The 26,631-nt window shown below is 43.8% G+C and overlaps 1 protein-coding gene across 2 annotated transcripts; it reads left to right on the forward strand.

Moving 5' to 3' along the window:
* The first annotated feature begins 6,744 nt into the window (after nucleotides 1-6,744).
* LOC135517154 (death-associated protein 1 homolog) lies at nucleotides 6,745-25,342 on the forward strand. 2 transcript variants are annotated; one of them, XR_010452001.1, is made up of 5 exons: nucleotides 6,745-6,937; nucleotides 9,733-9,835; nucleotides 18,424-18,466; nucleotides 24,246-24,980; nucleotides 25,053-25,342. XR_010452001.1 is itself a non-coding variant. In XM_064941202.1 (4 exons), exons 1-4 carry the CDS (start codon nucleotides 6,883-6,885, stop codon nucleotides 24,363-24,365), a joined length of 321 nt encoding a protein of 106 aa, XP_064797274.1. In that variant the 5' UTR covers nucleotides 6,745-6,882; the 3' UTR covers nucleotides 24,366-25,342. The 2 variants fall into 2 exon arrangements, 1 of the variants encoding a protein (XP_064797274.1); XM_064941202.1 differs by having other exon boundaries at nucleotides 24,246-25,342.
* Nucleotides 25,343-26,631: the final 1,289 nt, after the last annotated feature.

A 26,631-nucleotide genomic window follows, 5' to 3' on the forward strand; every position in this document is an offset into this window, starting at 1 on the left:
AGAAGAGAGGGGAGAAAGAGAGAAGAGAGGGGAGAAGAGAGGGGAGAAAGAGAGGGGAGAAGAGAGGGAGAAGAGAGGGGAGAAAGAGAGAAGAGAGGGGAGAAAGAGAGAAGAGAGGGGAGAAAGAGAGAAGAGAGGGAGAAGAGAGGGGAGAAAGAGAGAAGAGAGGGGAGAAAGAGAGAAGAGAGGGGAGAAGAGAGGGAAGAAGAGAAGGGAGAAAGAGAGAAGAGAGGGGAGAAAGAGAGGGGAGAAGAGAGGGGAGAAGAGAGGGGAGAAAGAGAGAAGAGAGGGGAGAAAGAGAGAGAGGAGCCCAGACTGCTCTGAGTGATTTATTTAGGGCCGTGTTAGGAACTCTGACAGTTCAATTTGAACTCTGCCTTGGAACATGGCGTTGGGCGGAAAATAGGAAGGATTAATGTTACTGATGAACTAAATACAAAAACCTCCTGTGTGTGGAACAGCAACATGAATGGAACAGGATAAATAATGGTAAACAACACTGCTATGCACCTCACCGAACCTGAGTAACATTTGACTGGCAGGGAATGGTTTGGACCTAAACAGCTGTTGTAGAGATGCCACTGTGGTAGGACTACTGTGTCTCGTACGTCTATTGCCTTGTGAATATAACACAATGAATATAACTCAATTTCATTGTGTCCCTCCTTCTCCGCCTCCTGCTACACCTCCTGCTCGTCCACACACAGAGGCACACACCATGAGGTGTCCTGTCAGGTGGAATCACCTCACCCTGAACGAGGCATGACAGTACAGTAGAGTGTTACCCAGCGGACACATGGATAGACAGTTATTCTTCAGTGTTGCAGCAGCCGCTGTCTCTGTTTTCGCCTGCTGTGAACCCCTACCCCCTACAGAGAGGAGAACCTCATCCAGAGAAAGGGAGTGATAGAGAAAGCATGTGTTCTTGTCAGATGCAGCTTATGCACTCACCAGTGACGTCCCCATTCTGTCTATGTAAACTCAACCATCACAGAGAGATCTCAGAGGCACACACACACACACAGTAATAGCAATAGATCTACGACTTTGTTTGTCATTAGCTATGGTCGGGAACCGACAGACGTGGTATGTATGGCCAATATACAACGGCTAAGGGCTGTGTCCGGGCACTCTGTGTCGTGGAGTGCACAAAAACAGCCCTGAGCCACAGTATGTGGATCATATACCACACCTCCTCGGGTCTTATTGCTTAAATACACAGTACCTGTCAAACATTTGGACACACCTACTCATTCCAGCTTTTTTTAAATAAAAAAAAAAACTATTTTCTACATTATGGAATAATAGTGAACACATTCAAACTATTAAATAACTCATATGGAATCATGTAGTAACCAAAAAGGTGTTAAACAAATCAATGTCACGTGGAATGCATTTCAATTAACAGGTGTGCCTTGTTAAATGTTTATTTGTGGAATCTCTTTCCTTCTCGATGCATTTGAGCCAATCAGGTAGGGGTAGTATACAAAAGATAGCCCTATTTGGTAAAAGACCAAGCCCATAGTATGGCAAAAACAGATCAAATAAGCAAAGAGAATCAACAGTCCATCATTACTTTAAGATATTAGGGTCAGTCAACACAGAACATTTCAAGAACTTTGAAAGTTTCTTCAGGTGCAGTCACAGAAACCATCAAGTGCTGTGATGAAACTGGCTCTCATGAGGACCACCCCAGGAAAGGAAGACCCAGAGTTACCCCTGCTGTGGTATGATGAAACTGGCTCTCATGAGGACCGCCACAGGATAGGAAGACCCAGAGTTACCTCTGCTGTGGTATGATGAAACTGGCTCTCATGAGGACCGCCACAGGATAGGAAGACCCAGAGTTACCTCTGCTGTGGTATGATGAAACTGGCTCTCATGAGGACCGCCACAGGATAGGAAGACCCAGAGTTTCCTCTGCTGCAGAGGATACGTTCATTAGAGTCACCAGCCTCAGAAATTGCAGCCCAAATAAATGCTTCACAGAGTTCAGATAACAGACACATCTCAACATCAACTGTTCAGAGGAGACTGTGTGAATCAGGCCTTCATGGTCGAATTGATGAAAAGAAACCACTACTAAAGGACACCAATAAGAAGAAGAGACTTGCTTGGGCCAAGAAACATGAGCAATGGACATTAGACCATTGGAAATCTGTCCCTTGGTCTGATGAGTCCAAACCGCTGTGTCTTTGTGAGACACAGAGTAGGTGAATGGATGATCTCTGCATGTGTGGTTCCCACCGTGAAGCATGGAGGAGGAGGTGTCGTGGTGTAGGGGTGCTTTGCTGGCAGACTTAACCAGCATGGCTACTACAGCATTCTGCAGCGATACACCATCCCATCTGGTTTGGGCTTAGTGGGACTGTCAATTGTTCTTCAACAGGACAATGACCCAAAACCCACCTCCAGGCTGTGTAAGGGCTATTTGGCCAAGATGGAGAGTGAAGGTCATCTGACGCAGCACTCCATCACTCAACCATCCAATCTCAACCAAATTGTGATGGTTTGGGATGAGTCAGACCGCAGAGTGAAGGAAAAACAGCCCAAAAGTGCTCAGCATACTTTATGTGGGAACTCCAAGACCGTTGGAAAAGCATTCCAGGTGATGCTGGTTGAGAGAATGGACAAGAGTGTGCAAAGCTGTCATCAAGGCAAAGGGTGGCTATTTGAAGAATCTCAAATGTATAATATATATTGATTTGTTTAACACTTTTTTGGTTACTTGTTGAAGACAATTTGCTGTTTAAAAGGTTCTGATATGTGATTCTAGAGATCGGCACACTGTTATAGCATTAAAATATCCTCTAGTTTAATACAATCAAGAGAGGACAGCTGATCAGTAGAGGACATAGTACCAACATAAATGTGTTCACTGTATGTTATTTTGTGGTCAACTATAATAAAATAATGTATCATTAATAATATTGTAATAGTGATACGAGCCGACCAGGCGAGCTAAAAAACTTCTATGCTCTCTTCGAGGCAAGTAAACGCTGAAACATACATGAGAGCATCAGCTGTTCCAGACGACTGTGTGATTGTGCTCTCTGCACCTGATGTAAGTGAGACCTTTAAACAGGTCAACATTCACAAGGTCGCAGGGCCAAACGGATTACCAGGATGGGTACTCCGAGCATGCGCTGACCAACTGGCAAGTGCGCTGACCAACTGGCAAGTGCGCTGACCAACTGGCAAGTGTCTTCATTGATATTTTCAACATACCCCTGTCTGAGTCTGTAATACCAACATGTTTCAAGCAGACCACCATTGTCCCTGTGCCCAAGGACACTATGGTAACATGCCTACATGACTATTGACCCGTAGCACTCACGTCTGTATCCATGAAATGCTTTGAAAGGCTGGTCATGGCTCACATCAACACTATTATCCCAGAAACCCTAAACCCACTCCAATTTCCATACCGCCCCAAAAGATCCACAGATGATGCAATATATATTGCACTCCACACTGCCCTTTCACACCTGGACAAAAGGAACACCGACGTGAGAATCCTATCAATTGACTACAGCTCAGCATTCAACACCATAGTGCCATCAAAGCTCATCACTAAGCTAAGGACCCTGGGACTAAACTCCTCCCTCTGCAACTGGATCCTGGTCTTCCTGACGGGCCGCCCCCAGGTGGTAAGGGTAAGTAACAATACATCCGCCACGCTGATCCTCAACACCGGGGCCCTTAAGGGGTGCGTGCTAAGTAGGGGACTTACTGTAAGTCCTAAGTCCCCTCCTGTACTCCCTGTTCACTCATGACTGCACGGCCAGGCACGACTTCAACACCATCATTAAGTTTGCCGATGACAACAGTGGTAGGCCTGATCACTGACAACAATGAAGGAAGGAGGTCAGAGACCTGACCGTGTGGTGCAAGGACAACAACTTCTCCCTCAATGTGATGAAGACAAATGAGATGATTGTGGACTACAGGAAAAGGAGGACCGAGCACGCCCCCATTCCCATCGACGGGGCTGTAGTGGAGCAGGTTGAGAGCTTCAAGTTCCTTGGCGTCCACATCACCAACAAACTAACATGGTCCAAGCACACCAAGACAGGCGTGAAGAGGGCACGACAAAACCTATTCCCCGTCAGCAGACTGAAAAGATTTGGCATGGGTCTTCAGATCCTCAAAAGGTTTTACAGCTGCCCCACCGAGAGCATTCTGACGGATTGCATCACTGCCTGGTATGGCAACTGCTCGGCCTCCGACTGCATGGCACTACAGAGGGTAGTGTGTACAGCCCAGTACATCACTGAGGCCAAGCTTCCTGACATCCAGGACCTCTATACCAGGCGGCGTCAGAGGGAGGCCCTAAAAATTGTCAAAGACTCCAGCTACCGAAGTCATAGACTGTTCTCTCTACTGCCGCACAGCAAGCGGTACCGGAGCGCCAAGTCTAGGTCCAAGAGGCTTCTAAACAGATTCTACCCCCAAGCCATAAGACTCCTGAACATCTAATCAAATGACTACCCCCCACCCCCCACCCCCACCTACCCCCCACCGGTGCCTTCACACATTGACTATGTACCGGTACCCCCTGTGTGTAGCCCGCTATTGTTATTTACTGCTGCTCTTTAATTATTTGTTATTCTCATCTATTACTTTTTGGGGGATATATTCTTAAAACTGCATTGTTGGTTAAGGGCTTGTAAGTAAGCATTTCACTGTAAGGTCTACACTTGTTGTATTCAGCATTTCACTGTAAGGTGTACACCTGTTGTATTCGGCGCATGTGACTAATTCAATTTGATTTGATTTGATCATTATTCTCATGACTTGGATATGACACATGCAGTATCAAGGAGAGTCGTGGAGTCTTCAGTTAAAGTCTTCAGTTCAGTTAAAGTCTTCAGTTCAGTTAAAGTCTTCAGTTCAGTTCAAGTCTTCAATTCAGTCAAAGTCTTCAGTTCAGTTAAAGTCTTCAGTTAAGTTAAAGTCTTCAATTCAGTTAAAGTCTTCAGTTCTGTGAAAGTATTCAATTCTGTGAAAGTCTTCAGTTCAGTTAAAGTTTTCAATTCAGTCAAAGTCTTCAGTTCAGTTAAAGTCTTCAGTTCAGTTCAAGTCTTCAATTCAGTCAAAGTCTTCAGTTCAGTTATTAACCCCTAAAAGTCTAAGCAGTTGTCTTGGGGGTTCCACTAAGCTGACAATTGGAATTGTTTACCATGGATCATTTAGCTATTTGATTTACAATTTTAGGACCCCTTTTTAAGTGTGATGGGTCCTTCTACACAAACACATATACTGTTGGATAGAAATAACAATGTTTAGATGAGCACTCATACACACGACTCTGTATAGAAAACAAGGTTTACGCAAGGCTGTATTCTCCCCTCTAGTGGCCATATGCAAGCAAACACACACACACACACACACACACACACACAAACAAACTGTTTACACCAGTGGAGGCTGCTGAGGGGAGGACAGCTCATAATAATGGCTGGAACGGAGCGAATGGAATGGCATCAAACACATTGTTTCCATGTATTGATGTGTCTGATACAGTTCCACCCTATTCTACTCCAGCCATTACCACGAGCCTGTCCTCCCCAATTAAGATGCCAGCAACCCCCTGTCATCTACACACTCATATATATATATATGGTTTCCATGTGTTTGATGCCATTCCATTTGCGCCATTACAGCCATTATTAAAGTGATACTGCAAAGAAATGTGCGTAGCAATTACATTTGTTGTCCTGAATACAAAGTGTCATGTTTGGGGCAAATCCAATACAACACATTACTGAATAACACTCTCTATATTTTCAAGCATAGTGGTGGCTGCATCCTGTTATGGGTATGCTTGCAATCGTTACCTTAACAATTACAAGCATACCCATAACATGATGCAGTTTTTCAGGATAAAAAAAGAAACGGAATGTAGCTAAGCACAGGCAATATCCTAGAGGAAAACCTGGTTCAGTCTGCTTTCCAACAGACACTGGAATATAAATTCACCTTTCAACAGGACAATAAATCAAATCAAATCACGTTAAACGTTAAACGATAACGTTAAACACAAGGCCAAATCTGCACTGGAGTTGCTTACCAGGAAGACAGTGAATGTTTCTGAGTGGCAGACTTACAGTTTTGACTTAAATCTACTTAAAATCTATGGAAAGACCTGAAAATGGTTGTCTAGCAATGATCAACAACAAATTTGACAGAGCTTGAAGCATTTTGAAAAGAAAACTGGGCAAATGTTGCACAGTCCAGTTGTGGAAAACTCGTTGCCAAAGGTGCTTCTAAAAAGTATTGACTCATGGGTGTGAATACTTATGTTAATTAGATATTTCTGTATTTCATTTTTTTTAATACATTTTGCTAAAATTTCTAAAAACATTTTTTAACTTTGTCATTATGGGGTATTGTGTGTAGATGGGTGAGAGAAAACAAATATTTAATAAATTTTGAATTCAGGCTATAACACAACAAAATGTGCAGTAAAGCAGTGGGCATGAATACTTTCTGAAGGCACTGTATGTTGTTTATGTTATGACTTAAATCTACTTGGTTCTATAAAAAAAGGACAGAAGGAAAGCAGTAACCTCCTTGCCTTTTGATTGATTGGGAGAGACAGAGGGAGATGATACGATTGCCTGCTTTTACAGTATCTATCCATGGGAAATTCTTTATTCTGGCACCAGCCGCATCCCGTACCACCCTCTCGACGTCAGACTAAACTTGACTTTCCTATTTGTCTGATATTTTCACTGTCGTCATCACGCACAGTTGCCAAACAAGAAGCCACGTTGACGAACTGGACTGAAGTCGACTGCTGCTGTTTACCCCCAGAAAAAGGAAAGGAATAGCTATTTTAACGAGTGTTTTCACGCTTCCGACAGACATTAGTTAGATATGTCTTCGCCGCCGAAGGAGAAAATCGAGACCAAAGGAGGACACCTCCCGGCTGGTATTGAACCTTATGTTGCTTTTTTACAGCACAAGCAACATCGCTTTTTGTATTCACGGTTCAGCTGACGTATCACGGGATATGCATTAGGCCTATGTCAATAGTTGCATTTGACAACGTTAGTTAGATATACATACATTTCAAGTAGACTAACGTGTGTACGATAACATGTGCTGCTGTTGAACAATATCGTATAGTTTAGCAATTAAATCAGTTTTTTTTTTCCTGTCGTTAGGGCTATTTCCCGGATGACGTGCCATATTGTAACGTTAGCTAAACGCTTGATCCACACCACGCCTATCGAATACGACTTAATCTTGCAAGACAATTTGATAAACGTTACCAATGCTAGATTGCCATTAAAGCTACATATTTGATTATAGCTTAGTATCGTGGAAGCTACCCTTTTTAAAAGTCTGTGGGGAATCTGATAACACCTAAGGAGTACGTGGACAGAAAGTAGGGCACGATAGTATGCCATAATTGCCAGAAGACACTGACCCCTCCCATTACGCATGTTTACACTGGGCTGCACTGGGGTCAGTACGCAATCAGGAGTTACATTAACGCCGGGGAGCGGTGCAAGATATGGGTCGACAAAACACACCTCAATGCAGGAATGGGATTAGCCCTTGATCATGACTCTCAGTTACATTACCATGAGTCATTGGGCAAAGGTGTCTTCTATAGGCGGGAGTTTTATTAAGAGCCGTGACTCTGAACATTAACACGGGTACGGTTTTGGAAGCATAAGTACCTTATCTTTTCAAAAAACAAAGGTTAAAGTTATACACCTTTTTATAGGGTTAGGATTCCCACATGGTCACATTTCCATGTTACTGCGCTTGTTTACGGTAAACATACGGAAGACAGACGAGCTATGTGAATGAGGAAGACTGGACGACCTGTACTAATTAGCTATCTGCGTTTCTGAACGTCTGTGCTGTGTGTAAACGGAAGACAGATGCAACACAGTTCTTGAGTGGCGCAGTGGTCTAAGGCACTTACATCTCAGTGCAAGAGGTGTCACTACAGACCCTGGTTCGATCCCGGGCTGTATCACAACCGGCCGTGATCGGGAGTCCCATAGGGCGGCGCACAATTGGCCCAGCGTCATCTGGGTTTGGCAGTACAAGCATTGTAAAATAAAAATGTGTTGTCACTGAAAAATACTGTTTACTGTTAAAACCAGTGAAATCAGTGTACAGTAAGTGTGTATTTTGTTTTTGTGAAATTATTTTGATTGGGATATGTTTCTAGAACCGTACTGCAATTGAGAATCAATTCACGTTTAGATGGAGTATTTGGGTTCGATTCTGAAGGGGGACCAGTACGAAAACTGTAGGCCTATGCACTCACTACTGTAAAGGTGTCCATATGCTTCCCAGCCGAAACTGTTCGTAAGAGTTTGTGCATATATTATGACAACAGTTTGTGACCTTTTGAACTTCGGCAAGGTTTTTTTGGGGGGTTTGTTCGGTATCTGAAGTCAACGCCCCTTCGTCAGGATTCTTCAATACATTTATTATTTTGTATTTATTTAACTCTTATTTTACCAGGTAAGTTGACTGAGAAAACGTTTTCATTTACAGCGACGACCCGAGTCTTTATTGTCATTCAATGAGAGAGAACTCACTTTCATGCAATTTTTGTCATTGTGAAATACTGCACCAAACATCTTAGTTGGATGTAAAAATTGAGTCACTAAGATCTTCCCTGCAAAAACATCAAAATTAATGACAGATTTACCGAGTTATTTTAGATTAATTCAGACAATTTTGAGAAAGTATATGCTGGCTACAGTGTCTCAAAATGGACAAACAGTACTATTGCTGCTTTTTCTAATTTTTCAAACAAAGGTGTTTCGAGGGAGTATGTGAGCACACTGGTTTAGGCGCCAGACGACCTGACGCCTTAAATCGCTCTGGATTAGAGCGTCGGCGAAATGTAAAATTATATATATGTATTTCTGCATGATATGAGTTCAATCACTGTCTTCATTCTGGATCACAAGCTATCTACTGTATGTCCTTTATATTACACAGACTGGACTGTTGCCCAGTTAGCCTATCTGATTATATTACACAGACTGGACTGTCACCCAGTTAGGCGATCTGATTATATTACACAGACTGGCCTGTCACCCAGTTAGGCGATCTGATTATATTACACAGACAGGCTAACTGGGTGACAGTCCAATCTGATTATATTACACAGACTGGACTGTCGCCCAGTTAGGCGATCTGATTATATTACACAGACTGGCCTGTCACCCAGTTAGGCGATCTGATTATATTACACAGACTGGACTGTCGCCCAGTTAGCCTATCTGATTATATTACACAGACTGGCCTGTCGCCCAGTTAGCCTATCTGATTATATTACACAGACTGGCCTGTCGCCCAGTTAGGCGATCTGATTATATTACACAGACTGGACTGTCACCCAGTTAGGCTATCTAATTATCTGTCTGGTTTTATTTAACTGCTTTTGTAAAGGACATTTTCATTTTGCCTGAGCCTTTTATCTACTCTTGTACCCTAATGCAGCGCTTCCCAAACTCAGTCCTGGGGACGCTTTTGTCTAGAAGGGATACAGCTTTCGTCAAAATTGACTTTTCATAGCAGGTGTAGGATTAACTTTTTGGGGGAAGCTGTCCTAATGTGTGTCAACGTGCATGTGGTGTGTGTTTGTTGATATGTAACAGTTTTGGTGTTTTAATGTGCATGTTTGTTTGTTCATGTGTAACTGTCCTAGTTTGTAGCTAATTGCGTGTGTGTGTGTGTGTGTGACAGTAAAGGCAGGGGGGATGAGGATAGTGCAGAAGCACCAGGGAGCAGCTCCACCTGAGACCCCTCCCATCAAAGACGAGGACGAGGACTTTGTGGAGGAACCTAGGTAACACACACACACTAAACCTTGACCTGTGACCTCTGAACAGCATGCCAGAATACTTCTGCTTTTTAAAATTATCAATATACACACACATACATACACACACACAGAGTCCTAATGTTTCATTTTTAGAACTGGTGAGAACATTCTACAAACAAGCCAATCACCCCCTCTAGTACAGCTACCGGCCAATCACTGGTTATTTGGTGAATGAGAGGAAAACAGCCAGGTCTGATACTATCTGTTCAACAAGGCCCACCTTGTTTTACTTAGACCGTTGTTATGGCCTACTGATTAGTGGTTATTCTGAACATGTCTGAGGCTTCATTACTGTGGTACTGTGGTGTCTGAGGCTTCATTACTGTGTTGTCTGAGGCTTCATTACTGTGTTGTCTGAGGCTTCATTACTGTGGTTTCTGAGGCTTCATTACTGTGGTTTCTGAGGCTTCAGTCATGTGGTGTCTATGTCTGAGGCTTCTTTCATGTGTTGTCTGAGGCTTCTTTCATGTGTTGTCTGAGGCTTCATTCATGTGGTGTCTGAGGCTTCAGTCATGTGGTGTCTGAGGCTTCAGTCATGTGGTGTCTGAGGCTTCAGTCATGTGGTGTCTGAGGCTTCAGTCATGTGGTGTCTGAGGCTTCAGTCATGTGGTGTCTGAGGCTTCAGTCATGTGGTGTCTGAGGCTTCAGTCATGTGGTGTCTGAGGCTTCAGTCATGTGGTGTCTGAGGCTTCAGTCATGTGGTGTCTGAGGCTTCAGTCATGTGGTGTCTGAGGCTTCAGTCATGTGGTGTCTGAGGCTTCAGTCATGTGGTGTCTGAGGCTTCAGTCATGTGGTGTCTGAGGCTTCAGTCATGTGGTGTCTGAGGCTTCAGTCATGTGGTGTCTGAGGCTTCAGTCATGTGGTGTCTGAGGCTTCAGTCATGTGGTGTCTGAGGCTTCAGTCATGTGGTGTCTGAGGCTTCAGTCATGTGGTGTCTGAGGCTTCAGTCATGTGGTGTCTGAGGCTTCAGTCATGTGGTGTCTGAGGCTTCAGTCATGTTGGGTAAAAGAATGGTGCTTTACACCCCCGCTAAGTTCCTCTCTGCGTCTCAACTCTTGAGCAATGTCTGTTTATACAGGTGAAATATTCCCACCACACTACCTGTGTGTGTGTTTCTTTGTGCATACGTGCACGTGTCTGTTGAGTGTACTCTGCAAAGACAACCGAACGGTTCAACAACCAGTTGAGTTCTATGGAATCATTCAAACTCAGCTAGTCTAGTATTTTATTAGGATCCCCATAAGTTTGTGTCAAGGCAGCTACTCCTGGGGTCCAAACAGGAACAACACAACAATAGTCTGCATCATTAATACAACCATACATCACACAATACATTGTGCGCTATACAAGTTGTATACTGCTCCACCAATACAAGTGTACGCTATAACATTTATAATATTACAACAATATAATGTTAGTGTGTGCTGATGTCCTTAAGAGCAAACAAGATCTGTCGTTAGGTCTGTAAAGGGCAAGAGGTTTAGAGTATTGGAATGCACCCGGCAGGGTGTGCCCTCGACTGGGCCTGTCTCGAGAAGACTGCCCTATTCGGGAGTGTAGTAGTCACATGATTTCTCTTGACTCTGCAGTGGTCTGACCGACAACAAACTGTCTATCCTCAATGGAACATGTATACAGTATGTACTGTAATTCATTTACATTTCTATAGTACTCTGGAGGAACTTTTCTCATATGAGAAAAGTTCCTCCAGAGTACTATAGAAATGTAAATTAATTACAGTACATACTGTATATATATATATACACACACACACACACAGTTAAAGTCGGAAGTTTACATACACTTAGGTTGTAGTCATTAAAACTTGTTTTTCAACCACGCTACAAATTTCTTGTGAACAAACTATAGTTTTGGCAAATCGGTTAGGACATCTACTACTTTGTTAAATGCACTTTGTGCATTTTCCAACAATTGTTAACAGACAGATTATTTCACCTACAGTGAATTATATCACAATTGCAGTTGGTCAGAAGTTTCAATACTATGTTGACTTTGCCTTTAAACAGCTTGGAAAATTCCAGAAAATGATGTCATGGATTTAAAAGCTTCTGATGGGCTAATTGACATCATTTGATCATTCAAACTCTGTGCCTCTTTGCTTGACATCATGGGAAAATCAAAAGAAATCAGCCAAGACCTCAGAAAATTGTAGACCTCCACAAGTCTGGTTCATCCTTGGGAGCAATTTCCAAACGCCTGAAGGTACCACGTTCATCTGTACAAACAATAGTGTGCAAGTATAAACACCATGGGACCACGCAGCCGTTATACTGCTCAGGAAGGAGACGCATTCTGTCCCCTAAGATGAACGTACTTTGGTGCGAAAAGACCATCGTTATGTTTGGAGGAAAAAGGGTGAGGCTTGCAAGCCGAAGAACATCATCCCAACCGTGAAGTACGGGGGTGGCAGCATCATGTTGTGGGGGTGCTTTGCTGCAGGGGGACTGGTGCACTTCACAAAATAGATGGCATCATGAGAGAGGAATATTGTGTGGATATATTGAAGCATCATCTCAAGACATCAGTCAGGAAGTTAAAGCTTGGTTGCAAATGGGTCTTCCAAATGGACAATGACCCCAAGCATACTTCTAAAGTTGTGGCAAAATGGCTTAAGGACAACAAAGTCAAGGTATTGGAGTGGCCATTATAAAGCCCTGATCTCAATCCTATAGAACATTTGTGGGCAGAACTGAAAAAGCGTGTTCGAGCAAGGTCAACAAAGACCTTTCTTCTGAAACTCGTCAGTCTATTCTTTTTCTGAGGAAAAAACTGAAGATCACGTAGAACGCTGTGTTCTACTCCCTTCGCAGAACAGCGCATATTGGCTCTAACCAGAATAGAAAGAGGAGTGGGAGGCCACAGTGCACAACTGAGCAAGAGGACAAGTACATTGGAGTGTCTAGTTTGAGAAACAGATGCCTCACAAGGTCTCAACTGGAAGCTTCATTAAATAGTACCCGCAAAACACCAGTCTCAATGTCAACAAAACAAGGACATTTCTAAGTGACCCCAAACCTTTGAATGTGTGTGGTGGTAGAGGAGGAGATTGGTTGCTGTGTGATAGCTGAACCACAGAGAGAGGCATACCTTCCATCCTGGCCTAAAGAGGGAGGCTGCCATAATGGCTCCGGGTTCTCTCTGGAGAGATCAGAGGCGGCTGTGAATCTGCCCGTGTGAAATGCAGTAGAAATCCCCACTGATGCATGGCTCCGGGTTCTCTCTGGAGAGATCAGAGGAGGCTGTGAATCTGCCCGTGTGAAATGCAGTAGAAATCCCCACTGATGCATACAACTTGGCTCTTGCCCTAGTTCTGGCTCAAGCTGTCGCTCATTAAAGAGCTAGTTTAGAGTGTGTGCATGTGTGTGTCCACCTGCTCTCGACAGTGGGCAGGTGGGTTCTGTGTAGATGTGGAGCCAAGGGAACGCCTTTCACATACAATTTAGACCTCTAAGATGGATGGGAGGAGAGAGGGAGAGAGATGGACAGACTGAGATGGGGGTAGAGAGTCTTGGCTCGCTCTCCCAGTCCAAGTAAATCTTGAAATGTTGAAGCCAGTCAGGAAGTTGACTGTATAGTCAGTCAACAGAGCGTTTTCACCATGGTCAACTCTGCTCTGCCACACACACTTCCTGGTCTTCTGGGACCTGTTGCACCAGTTGGGAGTAAAAAAAAAAGTAAAAAAGTTGGCCTTAAATGATTGGTCAAATGTTTTGCACAAAAAAAATATGACTAGTCGTTGCTTCATCGTTCATGAGATTTAATGATTCATAATGACGTTTGGTTTGCTGCGCCTGTTACTAAGCTGTTGCTATTCCTGTGGCCAAATTTACACTGCCTGTAAAGTGCTCTCTGCCCATAAAGTATACACTGCTTGTAAAGTGCTCTCAGCCCATAAAGTATACACTGCCTGTAAAGTGCTCTCAGCCCATAAAGTATACACTGCCTGTAAAGTGCTCTCTGCCCATAAAGTATACACTGCCTGTAAAGTGCTCTCTGCCCATAAAGTATACACTGCCTGGAAAGTGCTCTCTGCCCATAAAGTATACACTGCCTGTAAAGTGCTCTCTGCCCATAAAGTATACACTGCCTGTAAAGTGCTCTCTGCCCATAAAGTATACACTGCCTGGAAAGTGCTCTCTGCCCATAAAGTATACACTGCCTGGAAAGTGCTCTCAGCCCATAAAGTATACACTGCCTGGAAAGTGCTCTCTGCCCATAAAGTATACACTGCCTGGAAAGTGCTCTCTGCCCATAAAGTATACACTGCCTGTAAAGTGCTCTCTGCCCATAAAGTATACACTGCCTGGAAAGTGCTCTCTGCCCATAAAGTATACACTGCCTGGAAAGTGCTCTCTGCCCATAAAGTATACACTGCCTGGAAAGTGCACACTTCACACATCATTTTGTAAAGCTCACCATGTTTTCTTAACCAACTGGATGAATCAGTACATGATTACTGTGAGAATGACTATCAATGAGCGACCAGAATATTCAAATAAAGTAGGCTAATGCCATTGAAGGCATGTATCAAATCTTTACTTACTGCAACTCCTAAAGTCATCCGTTAAATGTTAAATAATTTCCCAGCGTGTGGTCAGCTATAATTTCATCACTGTTTTTGATTTGAGCCAGCACCATTACACTGATTTGATACAAGCACTGGGACTCGTCTCAATAATTCAATGGCAGATCTCCATTTTGATATTTATCTAAATTGAGGTGAGTGCTCATGATGATCTGGTCTACTCATGAGTTCTTATTTTGAACCTTTTTATTTAACAAGGCAAGACGGTTAAGAACAAATTCTTATTTACAATTCCCGCCAGGCAAAAGAAATCCTACGGGGGCTGGGATTCAAAATAGAAATGACGCTACATGGCCAAAGTATATGTGGATTCTGCTGTTTCACACTCGTTGCTGATATGTATAAAATTGAGCACAAGGCCATGCAATCTCCATAGACAAACAGTGGCCCACACTGAAGAGCTCAGTGCCTTTCACTGTGGCACCGTCATAGGATGCCACCTTTCCAACAAGTCAGTTCGTCAAATTGCTTCCCAGGTCAACTGTAAGTGCTGTTATTGTGAAGTGGAAACGTCTAGGAGCAACAACGGCTCAGCCGCGAAGTGGTAGGCCACAAGCTCACAGAACGGGACTGCCGAGTGCTGAAGCGTATTGAAGCGTAAAAACGCCTGTCCTCAGTTGCAACACTCACTACCGAGTTCCAAACTGCCTCTGGAAGCAACGTCGGCACGAGTACCTCGGGAGATTCATGAAATGGGTTTGAATTGGAAGGCGACTACGAGCCAGGCCTAATCGTCTAACATCAGTGTACGACCTCACTAATGCTCTTGTGGCTAAATGGAAGCAAGTCCCCACAGCAATGTTCCAACATCTAGAGGAAAGCCTTCCCAGGAGAGTGGAGGCTGTTATAGTAGAAATGTTCCAACATCTAGAGGAAGGCCTTTCCAGGAGAGTGGAGGCTGTTATAGTAGAAATGTTCCAACATCTAGAGGAAGGCCTTCCCAGGAGAGTGGAGGCTGTTATAGTAGAAATGTTCCAACATCTAGAGGAAGGCCTTCCCAGGAGAGTGGAGGCTGTTATAGTAGAAATGTTCCAACATCTAGAGGAAGGCCTTCCCAGGAGAGTGGACGCTGTTATAGTAGAAATGTTCCAACATATAGAGGAAGGCCTTCCCAGGAGAGTGGCGGCTGTTATAGCAGCAATGTTCCATCATCTAGAGGAAGGCCTTCCCAGGAGAGTGGAGGCTGTTATAGTAGAAATGTTCCAACATCTAGAGGAAGGCCTTCCCAGGAGAGTGGACGCTGTTATAGTAGAAATGTTCCAACATCTAGAGGAAGGCCTTCCCAGGAGAGTGGACGCTGTTATAGCAGCAATGTTCCAACATCTAGAGGAAGGCCTTCCCAGGAGAGTGGAGGCTGTCATGGCAGAAAAGGGGGGACCAACTCCATATTAATACCCATGATTTTGGAATGAGATGTTCGTCGACCAGTTGTCCACATACATTTAGTGTATGTGGTTGTTCCACCTAGCTATGTTAAGATGAATGCACTAACTGTAAGTCGCTCTGGAGAAGAGTCTGTTTAAATGACTAAAATGCTCTTCATCGGTTTAGGCTAACAGTAGTTTATATATAATTGTATACCAATAGCCAGATGAGGGAACCATGGGTGTCATTGAAGTACAGAAATTCGACTGTGGCAAAATATACATTTTGCCAGTAGATATTCTGCTGGTTAACACTAGAACCGCTTGGCCTCGAGTGACCCCCCCCCCCCCCAAGCTAATGAGCAGTCATTCTGACCATGTAATTAATACATGTATGCTATCACAAAAAAATAACCATTTGGTTCTGTTTATAAAGGTCTTGGGTAATGTTAGAATACGAAAATAGATATATTTAAATGAACACAATAGCATTTTAATGAGTTTGTTACTGTGGGCTGTATGTAAAAATAAATGTGAACTAAACACGTTCAAATATTCAACTTTATTTGTGGAGTGTCTTTTTTTCCAACTATGAATGAAAAAGCAAATCTGTTGGGTCGCGGTAACGTTTTATTTATTTATGTTTTATTTTATCTATTGACTAAAAGACAAAGCATATCCCAACCTAAGGTGCACAGTCAGCAAGACGCACAATCAAATGAAAAATCAGCAGCCTAAACATCATTATAAGTGCCAAATGTACTTAATAAATTGTGAAAATCAGCACAGAAGCGATAATGGCATTATAATGAATGTGTCAATATGACTGCAGTCAATTGTCTGCTAGTGCTTAATGGTGCATCTGCACACAATGTCATCTGTTGGAGCATGTCACATACACAACGAAAGCTGGTGAGGGCGTTGTTGTTTTTGTTGTTGCTTGAGATGTGGAGCCTGCTCTCTGTGATGACATGTTGTGCTGAAAATCGTCCCGTAGCATTGTCACCAGCTTGTTCTATCTAAATGGTGCCGGCCCTTCCTCTCTCCCGTCTCAGATTTATCTGGTGGTTGTGTGGTCGCTTTTTTGGCGCTCAGGCCTCTGAGGTTAAGGCTCGGGCCTCGGAGGTTAAGGCTCAGGCCTCTGAGGTTAAGGCTCAGGCCTCTGAGGTTAAGGCTCAGGCCTCTGAGGTTAAGGCTCAGGCCTCGGAGGTTAAGGCTCAGGCCTCGGAGGTTAAGGCTCGGGCCTCGGAGGTTAAGGCTCGGGCCTCGGAGGTTAAGGCTCGGGCCTCGGAGGTTAAGGCTCGGGCCTCGGAGGTTAAGGCTCGGGCCTCGGAGGTTAAGGCTCGGGCCTCGGAGGTTAAGGCTCGGGCCGAGGAGTGGAGAAGGAGGGGGGGAAATGTTTTTAAAAATGACATGCCCTTAAACTGTCCTTAAACTGGTTATAACTTCAGTTCTGTTGTGATGTTAAGAGTCTATCACTGACAGTTTGTTACATAGACTTATTTAAGAAAAGTCAAGGACTGAGGGGGGCATGACTTTAAAAATGTCAGAGTAATAACAATGCATTTAATCTTGTAAAGTGGTTTCTTGCATCAAACACAACAACATGTAACTTAAAGCGGGTACAGCCTCAGTGGTCACAGTAAACGAGCACTGGAAGTTGCACTGTTTGTGCTCATCAGAACTGGAAGTGGAGGGAACAATGGAAATGGAGCCTGTGACACCACTTCCTCTTTTGGACGTTAACATGACGACACTCCATCTTAACTCCTCCTTCACATTTCTGGATTGGTTGAACAGTGCAGAAAGTTTTAGTATCATTTGTTTTATTTTTCTGGGTCAAGACCAGGATGTAGTTTTAGGCTCTTTAAAAAAAATGCATGCTACGTTCGGTTAGTCAGTTGTTAACTTCTTGACAAGGTCGCGGGTGTTGTACCATGGATGCTATCTACAATATGTAGACTACCTTAAGTGTGTATGCTACTTTATGTAGCCCTGTCCGAACTTCCAGAGGTAGTTGCTTTTTACTTCCTGTAATAGTTCTGCTGTTAAACTAGACCGGACTCGTTTCCCATGTCAAGGTCCATGTCCACCTCGGAATAATCCCGCTTACTCGCTCTCATTCCTTCCCTCAACTCAACCCTTTTCCTCTCTCTCCCTGCTCCAAAGGTGTGTTCTCACCCCTCCCTCCTGTCTGCTGTTAGAGTTGCAGTGTAGATCCAGACCAGGATTAATGTTAGTCATTTAGCAGGTTGGCAGGCAGGTCCACAGCACCTCAGTACTGTGGCTGAGCTCAGGGCTCTTTATTTCTCTCTCTCTCTGCAGTCTCTCCCTCTGGAGTCATACTAGGCCAGGATGTTCCTTTCCTTAGAACACCCTCGCTGTTCGATGGGATCAAACAGAAGCGATTTCTGTTCCTGTCTTTGTAACATCCTGAAAAAGAAAGTCTATGGTCAGCGGTTTTGATATTGACACTGACATTTCATCTCAACAAAATGTTATTTTGTCCCGTCAGAGTATTAACATGGAGATAGTCAGTATGTTTTTATAACCTCTCTGTCTCTGTCTCTCTGTCTGTCTAGCCCACCAAAGCCCACTGTGGTCGTTTCAGGAGTGGTTACAAAGGTAAGTGGTCACACACCTACCTTAGCCCACCCCTTTCCACACACACCTACCTTAGCCCACCCCTTTCCACACACACCATACTGACCCCCCCTAGCTCAGCTCACCTCCCTGTGGTTCCTACTTACCATCTGTACCTTTTAATCCTCTATCTGTCTGTGTTATTACACCTGCAGGCTGCGACAGGCTCTTTACCTTTCTGGCTCTAACCCCAGTCGTTCCATGTATCCTCCAACACGCCTGCAGGCTGCTACAGGCCTTAAATAAAGCCTGGTGAACCAGGGGGCTAGCTGTTCAGATGACTTTATATTCTCCCACTGAGATGACCTTGGAGAGAGGAGCTACATCTCCCTGATAAAGGCTAGCCTTACTGCCTCAGTTCTATCTGAGGTTTGGTGAACTAGGGGTTAACATTGTCTAAATTCCACTCAATTATATTGCATTTCTATGGAGAGAATCTCTCTCTCAAACCCTGATGTTCTCTCTTCCTGCTTCACTGTCTTTTCTGGTTGCCAGAGATTTTAATTCTGCATCATTAAAGTGTAAATATGTAACTTTTTGGGCGACCCGAACAAATACACACAGAAGTGTGCGTTATAGATCTGTCATTCTCATTGAAAGCAAGTCTAAGAAGCGGTAGATCTGTTCTATGTGCGCTATTTATATTTTTGCTGTACTTTTGTCTTTTTCTTTCGGTTTTGTACACCAGCTTCAAACAGCTGAAACAACAATATTTTTGCTTTAGGAAAATATATTTCACAGCGGTTTAGATGGTATAATGAATCGCTACACTCTACTGAACAGAAATATAAACGTAACATGTAAAGTGTTGGTCCCATGTTCCATGAGCTGAAATAAAAGATCCCAGAAATGTTCAATACACACAAAAAGCCTATTTCTCTGAAATGTTGTGCCCACATTTGTTTGCTTCCCTGTTAGTGAGCATTTCTCCTTTGCAAAGATAATCCATCCACCGGACAGGTGTGGCATATCAAGAAGCTAATCAAACGGCATGATCATTACCCAGGTGAACCTTGTGCTGGGGACACAAAAAAGGCCACGCGAAAATGTGCAGTTGTGTCACACAACACAATGCCACAGATGTCTCAAGTTTGTGCAATTGGCATGCTGACTGTAGAAATGTCCACCAGGGCTCTTGCCAGATAATTGAATGTTAATTTCTCTAACATAAGCTGCCTCAAATGACATTTTAGAGAATTTGGCAGTATGTCCAACAGACCTCACAACCGCAGATCACGTATAACCACGCCAGCCCAGGACCTCCATTTCAGGCTTCTGATACCAGCCACCCGGACAGCTGATGAAACTGAAGAATTATTGCACAAACAGTCAGAAACCATCTCAGGGAAGCTTGTCGTCCTCACCAGGGCTTTGACCTGAATGCAGTTGGGCGTCGTAATTGACTTTAGTGGGGAAATGCTCACCTTGTGCTCTTCACGGATGAATCGCGGTTTGAACTGTACCGGGCAGCTGGCAGACGGCTTGGATAGCGTCGTGGGGGCGAGTGGTTTGCTGACGTCAACGTTGTAGATGGTGTGGTGTGCTCCATGGTGGAGTTTGGGTTATGGGATGGGCAGGTATAAGCTTTACACAATTCCTGGAAGCTGAAAATGTCCCAGTTCTTCCATGGCCTGCATACTCACCAGACATGGCCTGCATACTCACCAGACATGGCCTGCATACTCACCAGACATGGCCTGCATACTCACCAGACATGGCCTGCATACTCACCAGACATGTCACCCTTTGAGTATGTTTGGGATGTTCTGAATCGGTGTACAACAGTGGTGTGTTCCGGTTGCCTCCAATATCCAGCAACTTCGCACAGCCATTGTAGGTAACATTACCTCCGCCACACTCATCCTCAACGCAGGGGGTTTGTGCTTAGTCCTGCAGCCCCATCCACATCGATGGGGTTTCAGTGAAGCGGGTCAGGAGCTCCAAGTTCCTCAGTGTCCACATCATTAAGGACTTAAAATGGTCCACACACGCACCTCTTCCTCCTCAGGAGGTTGAAAAGATTTGGCACTACAGGGTGGTGCGGACAGCCCAGTACATGAGGCTGAGCTCTCTGCCATCCAGGACCTCTATCAGGCGGTGTGAAACGGAGGCCTGGAAAATCTTAAGACTCAAGCCATAAACTCTTCTCACTGCTTCCGCACGGTACCGGTGCTTCAAGTCTTACACCAACAGGCTCCTAAACAGCTTCTGTTCCCAAGCCATAAAGCTAACTGAATAGCTCACTGAATAGCTAGATGGACTATCTGAGTTGACCCTTTGTATTTAATTTTTCTCTATGTACACTGACACTCCCAACACACACAATATGCACATACAATGCCTTCAGAAAGTATTCCTACCCCTTGACTTCTTCAAAATGTTGTTACAGCCTGAATTTAAAAGGGATTCCATTGAGATTGTGTTCACTGGCCTACACACAATACTCATAATACTCCATGTCAAAGTGGAATGATATTTTTTACAAATTAATTAAAATAAATAAAAGCTGAAATGTCTCGAGTCAAAGTATTCAACCCCTATGCTTAACAAAGTCACATAAGTTCCATGGACTCACTGTGTACAATAATAGCGTTTCACATGATTTTTTGAATGACACGCTCCTCGCTGTACTCTACACATACAATTACACATGGCCAAAATTGTGTGGATTAGGCTATTTCAGCCAAACCTGTTGCTGACAGGTGTATAAAATCGAGCACACAGCCATGCGATCTCCATAGACAAACATCAGCAGTAGAATGGCCTTACTGAAGAGCTCAGTGACTTCCAACGCGGCACCATCATAGGATACCACTTTTCCAACAAGTCAATTTGTTGAATATCTGCCCTTCTAGAGCTGCCCCGGTCAACTAAGTGCTGCTGTTGTGAAGTGGAAATGCCTAGGAGCAACAACGGCTCAGCTGCGAAGTGGTAGGCCACACAAGCTCACAGAACGGGACCGCCGAGTGCTGAAGCCTAAGATCAGCATGCACAATGCCAAGCGTCGACTGGAGTGGTGTAAAGTTCACCGCCATTGGATTCTAGAGCAGTGATGGATCACTCTTCACAATCTGGCAGTCCGATGGCCGAATCTGGGTTTGGCGGATGCCAGGAGAACGCTACCTTTATGAATGCATAGTGCCAACTGTAAAGTCTGGTGGAGGAGGCATAATGGTCTGTTTTTCATGGTTCCGGCCCCTTAGTTCCAGTGAAGGGAAATCTTAACATTACAGGATACAATTACATTCTAGAAGATTCTGTGCTTCCACCTTTGTGGCAACAGTTTGGGGAAGGCCCTTTGTTTCAGCATAATGCCCCAGTCACAAAGCGAAGACCATACAGAAATGGTTTGTCGATCGGTGTGGGAGAGAGAGAACTTGACTGGCTTGCACAGAGCCCTAATCTCAACTCGATCGAACACCTTTGGGATGAATTGGAACGCCGACTGTGAGCCAAGCCTAATCGCCCAACATCAGTGCCCGACCTCACTGATGCTCTTGAAGCTGAATGGAAGCAATGTTGCAACATCTAGTGGAAAGTCTTCCCATAAGAGTAGAAGCTGTTATAGCAGGAAAGGGAGGACCAACTCCATATTAATGCACATGATTTTGGAATTACATGTTCGAGCATAATACTTTTGCCCATGTACAATTATCTGTAAGGTCTGTCAGTCGCGCAGGGATTTCCAAACACAGATTCAACCGCACAGGTCAGGGAGGTTTTCCAATGTTTTGCAAAGAAGGGCACCTAGTGGTAGATGGGTAAAAACTAATACTTTAATCTTGAAGTTATTAATGACATTTTGGATGGGGTATCAATACACCCAGTCACTACAAAGATACATGCATCTTTCCTAACTCAGGGTATCAATACACCCAGTCACTACAAAGATACAGGCGTCCTTCCTAACTCAGGGTATCAATACACCCAGTCACTACAAAGATACAGGCGTCTTTCCTAACTCAGGGTATCAATACACCCAGTCACTACAAAGATACAGGCGTCCTTCCTAACTCAGGGTATCAATACACCCAGTCACTACAAAGATACAGGCGTCTTTCCTAACTCAGGGTATCAATACACCCAGTCACTATAAAGATACAGGCCTCCTTCCTAACTCAGTGTATCAATACACCCAGTCACTACAAAGATACAGGCGTCTTTCCTAACTCAGGGTATCAATACATCCAGTCATTGCAAAGATACAGGCGTCCTTCCTAACTCAGTGTATCAATACACCCAGTCACTACAAAGATACAGGCATCTTTCCTAACTCAGTGTATCAATACACCCAGTCACTACAAAGATACAGGCATCTTTCCTAACTCAAGGTATCAATACACCCAGTCACTACAAAGATACAGGCCTCCTTCCTAACTCAGTGTGTCAATACACCCAGTCACTACAAAGATGCAGGCGTCTTTCCTAACTCAGTTGCCGGAGAGGAAGGAAACCACTCAGCGATTTCACCATGAAGCCAATGGTGACTTTAAAACCGTTGGAGTTTAATGGCTGTGATAGGAGAAAACTGAGGATGGATCAACAACATTGTAGTTACTCCACAATACTAACCTTAATGAAAAGTAGCCTGTACAGAATAAAAATATTGTAAAACAAGCATCCTGTTTGCAATAAGGAACTAACGTAACACTGCAAAAAATTCCTGAATACAAAGCGTTATGTTTGGAGAAAATCCAACACTACACTGAGTGCCACTTCATATTTTCAGGCTTGGTGGTGGCTGCATCATGTTATGGGTATGCTTGTCATTGGCAAGGACTATGGAGGGGTTTTTTTAGGCAAAAAGAAATGGTTAAGCACAGGCAAAATCCTAGAGGAAAACATGGTTCAGTCTGCTTTCCAACAGACAATGGGAGACAAATGCACTTTTCAGCAGGACAGTAACCTAAAACACTAGGCCGAATACACACTGGAGTTTCTTACCAAGATGATATTGAATGACTCTGAGTTTTTAAATAACAAAATGTATCCAATGCTTTGGCCACAAACAAATATAGGATGAGTCAACAACAAGAGTTAACAGAATATGGACTTTTAAAAGTGAGGATTTCACTGGACAGTTACTTTGACTTTCCGGGAATGAAACACAACACAGACCGTCAACACAGATTTCCCTATAGAGTTTAGACAACATACTAGTTTTATCGTACCAGCCCCATTTAAGTATAAGGGGGTTCAGAGTGATGAGATGCCCAGATATAGGCCTCCTAACCTGGGTAATGAGGTCTGTCACCTTCCTGTGGCTTCTAGATCTAATACATCAGCTGTCTGAATTGTTTTCAATAGGAGTTATGGTCATAAACTGCAATCGTTATCTGACCAAAAAGAGCTGGCCTTCATGAACATTACAAAACACAGACATGGCACATTAAACACTGCAGTTGTGTGTGTGTGTGTGTGTGTTCTCTATAGCCTCGGATATTCTGACTTCACTACTGTAACAACACAACTCTTATCTATAGCCTTGTTTACACCCGCAGTTTTTGAAGTGACTCAAATAAAAATGCATATCTGATTCGTATCTGTTTTTTTTAACCTATACATACAAGTGATAGAAACTACATGGAGGAGCACTAAGGCCAGTGTCAAGTAAACAGCATCTATAGGGCTCTGAATAAATGGTCTGGAATCAGATTGTGGTAAAAAAATAAAATGCATTTCAAAGATTTCTGAGACACTGTGTAAGTGCCTGTATTCTGTAACACAGCTGTACTAAGTGTCTGTGTGGTTCTGTTCCCAGGGTGATAAGGACTTCACCCCTGCAGCAGCCCAGGTAGCTCACCAGAAGCCCCAGCCATCTATCACCAAGATGCCCCAGAACCAGCACCTCACCCAGCACATTCACCAGCCCCGCAAGTGAGGCTACCACCAAGCTTACCCTCCCTCCACTAACTCTGCTACAACTGGCCTCGCAAGTAATCACCACAAACGTATATCTACGATCAGTTTTGTGTTTACCCCGTCCAATGCTTAAGTAAAGATTTGAGGAAGGGAAGCTGATTCTAGATCTGTGCCTAAGAGAAAGCCAACGCAATGTGATCAATGGACCACAGCAGCCTACCGACCAACCCAACAACCAATCATAAGCCAGAGATGAGCTCAAGCTCCTGCCTTCCCGCCACAACTGTCCTCACAGACCATCGTAGCCAGAAAGCAGCTTCTTAAGCCTGCAACCCACCAATTATGTGCCAGAAAGCAAAGTGAAAGAAACGGTGTGGAACCACAAACAGAAATCAACCAATCAAAGAACTACAGAAACCCAATCAAGCATGCACCCAATCTTCAAAAGTGCTCAGGTTACCAGGGCAACCCTTGTTAAGCATTCCATATGATTCCATTTCCTCTTTGTTCTTAACTTTCTATGAACTAAGAACCTGTCATCATAGAAAATGATAGAGGCCTCTCGTTGCCCAAAGGCAGCCTTTGCGTGGGCAGAGAAATGAAGGCCTTCCACCATTTTAATGTAGTCAATCGAGTGGGACATCCAACTTCATTGGCTGATCCCTCCTGGTGACCCTGTTGGAGTCATGTCCAACCGGGTCATCAGGAGGGATCAGCCAATCGTGACGAAGAAGAAAACTGACAACTTCAAAATTGAGATTAGGGTTGAGGCGCTATAATGGCACAGATACAAGAGTCTCTCTGTGGTTGTCATAGACCACAAACACACACCATCCCGTTTATGCCAGGTGTTGTTCATGGCAACTATAATTTCAGACTTTATTTTATCAAGAAGGATTTTTAGTTTATAAAGTGTAAAAAAAATAAAAATAAATCCTTAGTCTGTGAATGGACTTAGGTGTGGTTGTCATAATAAATAAAGATTTAACTTTAAAATCATTGTTTTATGTCTTCAATGTTACTGGGTAATTATGTAATTTTGTATTGTCCATGAACAAACGTGTATTAACCTTAGTGACCTGTATATACAGTACCAGTCAAAAGTTTGGACACCTACTCATTCAATAGTTTTTATTTTTACTATTTTCTATATTGTAGAATAATAGTGAAGACATCAAAACTATGAAATAATACACATGGAATAATGTAATTATACATCGTGTTATATTTCAGATTCTTCAAAGTACCCACCTTTTGCCTTGACAGCTTTGCACAGTCTTGACATTCTCTCAACCAGCTTAATGAGGTAATCACCTGGAATGCTTTTCCAACATTCTTAAAGGAGATCCCACATATGTTGAGGACTTTTTGGCTGCTTTTCCTTCACTTGTGGTCCAACTCATCCCAAATCTCAATTGGGTTGAGGTCGGGTGATTATGGAGGCCAGGTCATCTGATGCAGCACTCCATCACTCTCCTTGGTAAAATAGCCTTTACACAGCCTGGAGGTGTGTTTTGGGTCATTGTCCTGTTGAAAAACAAATGACAAATAAGCGCAAACCAGACAGTATGGTGTATCGTTGCAGAATGCTATGGTAGCCATGCTGGTTAAGTAAATAAATCAGACTGTCACCAGCAAAGCACCCCTACACCATAACACCACCTCCTCCATGCGTCACGGTGGGAACCACACATGCAGAGATCATCCATTCACCTACTCTGCGTCTCACAAAGACACTGCGGTTGGATCCACAAATCTCAAATTTGGACCAAAGGACAGATTTCCACCAGCCTAATGTCCATTGCTCGTGTTTCTTGGCCCAAGCAAGTCTTCTTCTCATGGGTGTCCTTTAGTAGTGGTTTCTTTGCAGCAATTTGACCATGAAGGTCTGATTCAAGCAGTCTCTGAACAGTTGATGCTGAGATGTGTCTGTAACTTGAACTCTGTGAAGCATTTATTTGGGCTGCAATTTCTGAGGCTGGTAACTCTAATGAACTTATCCTCTGCAGCAGAGGTAACTCTGGGCCTTCCTTTCCTGTGGTGGTCTTCATGAGAGCCAGTTAACTCTAATGAACTTATCCTCTGCAGCAGAGGTTACTCTGGGTCTCCCTTTCCTGTGGCGGTCCTCATGAGAGCCAGTTAACTCTAATGAACTTATCCTCTGCAGCAGAGGTTACTCTGGGTCTTCCTTTCCTGTGGCGGTCCTCATGAGAGCCAGTTAACTCTGGGTCTTTCCTGTGGCGGTCCTCATGAGAGCCAGTTAACTCTGGGTCTTTCCTGTGGCG

The sequence above is a fragment of the Oncorhynchus masou genome, chromosome 28, assembly GCF_036934945.1.
Source record: "Oncorhynchus masou masou isolate Uvic2021 chromosome 28, UVic_Omas_1.1, whole genome shotgun sequence".
In the NCBI taxonomy this organism is placed as follows: domain Eukaryota; kingdom Metazoa; phylum Chordata; class Actinopteri; order Salmoniformes; family Salmonidae; genus Oncorhynchus; species Oncorhynchus masou.